The following is a 4,754-nucleotide window of genomic DNA, read 5'->3' on the forward strand; positions in this document are numbered from 1 at the left end:
CCCCCCCCCCCACCCACCACCATCACCACCACCACCCACCCACCCACCCACCTTGGCATAGACAGGCAGACACTTCTCTGCTTTTTTGAAGGAACACAGCCTCTTGTTTCACTATGTTTGGCGTAGCACGGAGCGCGGCGCGAGTGCCGGTGGCCGCGGCGATGCGGGGACTGGCGACGGCGGCAACGGCGCGTGCCGGGGGGGCAAGGCTTTTGAGTACTCGGCGCTGTTCCAGGCGGAGAACCCTGTCGAGACACCGTACAAGCTTGTGACGACCGAGGGTGTGGAGAGCGTGACGTTTCCGGACGGACGCGAGGGCCTGCGTGTGGCGCCCGAGGCGCTGACTCTGCTGGCGTCGACGGGCATGCGCGACATTGCCCATCTCCTCCGGCCGGCGCACCTCAAGCAACTGAGCTCGATCCTGGACGATCCCGAGGCGTCGGACAACGATCGGTTTGTGGCACTGCAGCTGCTGAAAACGCCAACGTGGCGGCCGGGATGGTTCTGCCCGGGTGCCAGGACACCGGGACTGCCATTGTGATGGGCAAGCGTGGCTCGCACGTTCTCACCGACGGCAACGACGAGGCCGCGCTCTCCGAGGGCGTGTACAAGACGTACACCGAGACGAACCTGCGGTACTCGCAGGTTGCGCCGCTCGACATGTACACCGAGACCAACACCGGCAACAACCTCCCGGCACAGATCGACATCTTTGCCACCGGTGGCGCCGAGTACAACTTTATGTTTATGGCCAAGGGCGGTGGCTCGGCAAACAAGACGTTTCTCTACCAGCAGACCAAGGCGCTGCTCAACGAGGAGACCCTCATTCCGTTCCTTGAGGAGAAGTTCAAGGGCATCGGGACGACGGCGTGCCCACCGTACCATCTTGCATTTGTCATCGGCGGCCTCTCGGCGGAGATGAACCTCAAGACGGTCAAGCTGGCCTCGGCCAAGTACCTGGACTCGCTGCCGACGACGGGTGACGCGACTGGGCGTGCGTTCCGCGACGTCGAGATGGAGGCCAAGATCCACAAGCTGACCCAGGTGGCCGGCATCGGCGCCCAGTTTGGCGGCAAGTACTTTTGCCACGACGTGCGGGTCATCCGGCTTCCGCGTCACGGCGCGTCGTGCCCGGTCGGTGTCGGCGTCTCGTGCTCGGCTGACCGCCAGGCGCTCGGCAAGATCACCAAGGATGGTGTGTTCATCGAGGAGCTCGAGACCGATCCGGCGCAGTACCTCCCCGAGGTTGTCGAGTCCGACCTTGCCGACGAGGTCGTGCCCATCAACCTCAACGAAGGCATGGACAAGGTCCGGGCCAAGCTCGGCGAGTACCCAGTCAAGACTCGGCTCTCGCTCTCGGGCACCCTCATTGTGGCCCGTGACATTGCGCACGCACGCATCAAGGAGCAGCTCGAGGCCGGCACGCCACTCCCGGACTACTTCCGCGACTACCCGATCTACTACGCCGGCCCGGCCAAGACACCCGACGGGTACAACGTCGGCTCGCTTGGCCCGACCTCATCGGTCCGCCTCGACCCGTACCTCGACCCGTTCATGGCCGCTGGCGGCTCGTTCATCACCCTCGCCAAGGGCAACCGCTCCGCCGCCGCCCGCCGCGCCTGCAAGAAGCACGGCGGCGTGTACCTCGGCTCCATCGGCGGCCCCGCCGCCCTCCTCGCTCGCGACAACATCAAGTCCATCGAGGTCGTCGACTTTGAGGAGCTCGGCATGGAGGCCGTGTGGAAGATCGAGGTCGAGGACTTTCCGGCCTTTGTCGTCATCGACGCCAAGGGCAACGACTTTTACGCCCGCTACCTTCCTGCCTCTGCCGCCGACTAATCGCCGGCCTCAGCAGCAGCTTGGACAAAGCTTGAGGTAAATCACTTTCCCCCAACCATGTTGCTCAACACTACAGTGCAGGTACAAGTACCATAAGCAAACTCACCCTGTGTGCGTTTGTCCCCCCCCCCCCCTCCCTCCCCTCCCCCCCCCCCCCGCGCCACCTCGCCACACCAGCTCCTCCGCCACTTCCGCAGGTCACTTGACCAAGTCGCCAATGAAAAAAACTTACCCTTCGTTCACCCTGTCACAATCATTGGTCCTCAATCGTTTGTTACTGTCAGGCAGAAAACCAACGTACGCTCACTTCGACTCCCACGCGTAGCCAGCCGCTCTTTTGCCGCGGACACCACAAACACTCTCACACACAGAGAGAGAGAAGCGAGAGAGAGACATTCCTCCCACCTTTCCATCCGTCCGTGTTAGCAACGACCTGCACTGTAGCAGGACTTGCCTTCACTCCCCCTCCGTCCCTCCCTCCCCTCCCCTCCCCCCCCCCCTCCCTCCCAAACCCTTCCCTTCCTCCTGGCTCCGTTCACTCCAGCTTCCACCTCTCATATCCTTCACATCATGGGCTGTGGCTCATCACGCTCTTCGGCTGGTGAACGACCATCGCCAAGAAAGGCGGTCATATCCTCCCAGACGGCAACAGGCTCAGGCTCGATGTCTGGAAGACCACTGCAGGCAAGTAACTCTGGGCAGGCAACTCCAGGTGGTCCGTCGACGCCAGGGCGCGACTGGCTCTCTGCGCAAGACTCATCGCGACATCCAGCAGGTAGCTCGTTCGATGGCCCGAGCGAGCCCGCGTCGCGGCTATCGACTGCCTCGCCGTCCCCGCGCGGTGTCTCGGCTACCTCAGTCAACTCCTTTAGCAAAAGCCGCAGCGGGCAAAAGTCGCCGATGCGTACACATCCGATCGGACAGCCCAAGTTCCGCTGGGGAACGACAGGCGCATTCAGAGTCCTCGAGCTCTCGCACCGGTTCTCAATCGGGCTCCTGGGCCAGTCTCCGCCGTCGCTCCGAGCCGGCCACAACTATGTCATGTCGGAAGAGGAGATCGACAACATCAGCGCGCAGATTCTCGGCGAGACCGACGTAGAGCCGACATCGGCGCTGACCAAGGCAACGCCGACCGATAAGTACGAGTCGTTTGTCCTGTCGTGGAGACAGGCGACGCCTGCAGACTTGTCACTCATCGAATCGGACGAAGGTTCGACAACCTCCATGTCTGTACCGGACGTGGCAAGATCGGCGTCGAACCTTGTACTCATCCAGCTGACGCGGTTTTGGATCCACTCGCGCAAGACACCCGATAGCCACACCGAGGTTATGCCGCCAAACCTGCGAATGGCATTCCTGGTCTCGGCGGGCACCGGACAGTTTGTCGGGGCGATAGACGTCTCGCACGCGCTCGCCCAAAGTTTCATGATGCACAAGCGGCTGCATCCTGGCGCGCCGGCGACCAACTACAACATCCTCCGCAAGGAGTGGCGCAAGGACGCGCGTCGCTCACTTGTTGCGTTTTGGTCCAACGTGGTGGCCGGCTGGTCGGCACCGCTCTCGCAGAAAAACCTGCGGCCGCAGTACACGACGGCCCCAACGCCGCCCAACGCCGTCTCAGAAGAGCTCCAAAACGAGCTGGAACAGATGCAGGCGTCGCAGGCCACCCGCGCCGGCCCATCAGCCTCGGTCGCGCCGCTCGGCAGCTCGACGCCGCCGGATGTCATCCTCACATACCGGTCGCGCAAGATGCTCGACATCACGTATCAGATTGCCACCCTCGAAGAGCATGCCAAGACCATCCTCTTTGATCCCGAGCTCCCGTTCAAGGCTGTGTTTGAAAAGGCTGTCATGGAGCTGCGGCCGCAGGCGCAGCTGACCTCGCCGTCGTTCCGCGAGCTCGATCCCATTGGCGCATGCGTCGACGAGGTCATCAAGTCGTCGACCAACTGGGCATCACTCACGCCGTGGTCGACCTCGACGGCGCAGACGCAGATCCTGGTCTCCATCTCGGTCGCGCACCCGTCGATCATGTTCTACACCCGGTCGATGCTTTTCAAGCGGTGGTTCTTCATCCCACTTCCGCTGCGCAGCTCGCAGCCGCTCTCGCCCAAGTCCAACTCGTCGAACGCCTCGCTCTTTTCCAACACCTCGCAAGAGACGAACGACACCCATCCGCCAGACGACGACTTTGTCCGCTTCATCTGGTCTGCCGCCGAGGCCGCTGTCGCCGAGGTCATTTTATCCGAGTTTGAAAGCGATTGCAAGGCTCTCCACGATGACGCTCTCAGCACGAGCTCCATGGGTGGACTTGAGTCGATTGTCTCAATCTCTTCGGCGTCGTTTGATCCGAGGTAGTCCCAGGCGCATCCTTGTCGGCATCGATAGTCAGCAAGCCATCCCCCTGTCCTGCGCCCTGGCCGTCTGCGAGCGTAGTACTTTGCACTGCCCTCAGCCTTTATGCAAATGTAACTGCAAGCCGTGAGACTCCTGGCCCACCACTACCACAGCCATCGACTCGGCAACTGGCGGGCAAGATGACTTGGTCGCCAACTGACAGCGACTGGCCATCTGACAGCGACGAAACCATTCCGTTGCCACAACACAAACAACGATTACGACAGCGACACGGCGACAACCAAACTCCCAGAGACCGGCCGAGTCGACCAGCCATTCGACTTGTGCCCATAAGCAAGACCACCATGGCTGCTACAAACGAGACCGACCCGAACGTATGTAACCAGATAGAGGGAAAGGAGGGGAGGGGAGCTGGGGAAGGCGGGGGGCGGGGGGGCGGGGGGGGGGGGAGGGGGAAGGAGAGGGAAGGCGCCGAAAGAGGAAGAGCGTTCTTTGTTGGCGAACGGCTGGTGGTGAGGCGAGGGGGGGGGAGGGGAGGGCAGGGTTTGCGCATCCAG

General features: G+C 62.3%; 3 protein-coding genes across 3 annotated transcripts in view; all 3 read left to right on the top strand.

Annotated features, from left to right (window-relative positions):
- Positions 1 to 76: 76 nt before the first annotated feature.
- On the top strand, positions 77 to 1,945 carry AMSG_01349 (fumarate hydratase class I, aerobic). The gene has a single exon (XM_013906502.1). The coding sequence runs from the start codon at positions 499 to 501 to the stop codon at positions 1,837 to 1,839; it is 1,341 nt and encodes a 446-aa protein (XP_013761956.1). The 5' UTR covers positions 77 to 498; the 3' UTR covers positions 1,840 to 1,945.
- A 794-nt stretch (positions 1,946 to 2,739) lies between these two features.
- AMSG_01350 (uncharacterized protein) lies at positions 2,740 to 4,197 on the top strand (the record flags this gene model as incomplete). Its single annotated transcript, XM_013906503.1, has 1 exon — positions 2,740 to 4,197. The coding sequence occupies one exon, from the start codon at positions 2,740 to 2,742 to the stop codon at positions 4,195 to 4,197; it is 1,458 nt and encodes a 485-aa protein (XP_013761957.1).
- A 179-nt stretch (positions 4,198 to 4,376) lies between these two features.
- The window catches only part of AMSG_01351 (uncharacterized protein), a gene marked incomplete at both ends in the record, with an annotated part of 2,682 nt that continues 2,304 nt past the window's right edge, over positions 4,377 to 4,754 (top strand). The window contains one exon of the mRNA XM_013906504.1: positions 4,377 to 4,571. Coding sequence (XP_013761958.1) covers positions 4,377 to 4,571 — 195 coding nt within the window. The remainder of the gene's footprint in view (positions 4,572 to 4,754) is intronic.

The sequence above is a fragment of the Thecamonas trahens genome, assembly GCF_000142905.1.
Source record: "Thecamonas trahens ATCC 50062 unplaced genomic scaffold supercont1.5, whole genome shotgun sequence".
NCBI lineage: Eukaryota > Apusomonadida > Apusomonadidae > Thecamonas > Thecamonas trahens.

Bases quoted from the DNA above. Each gene is read 5' to 3' on its own strand.
- AMSG_01349 (XM_013906502.1), top strand. From the start codon at position 499: ATGGTTCTGCCCGGGTGCCAGGACACCGGGACTGCCATTGTGATGGGC.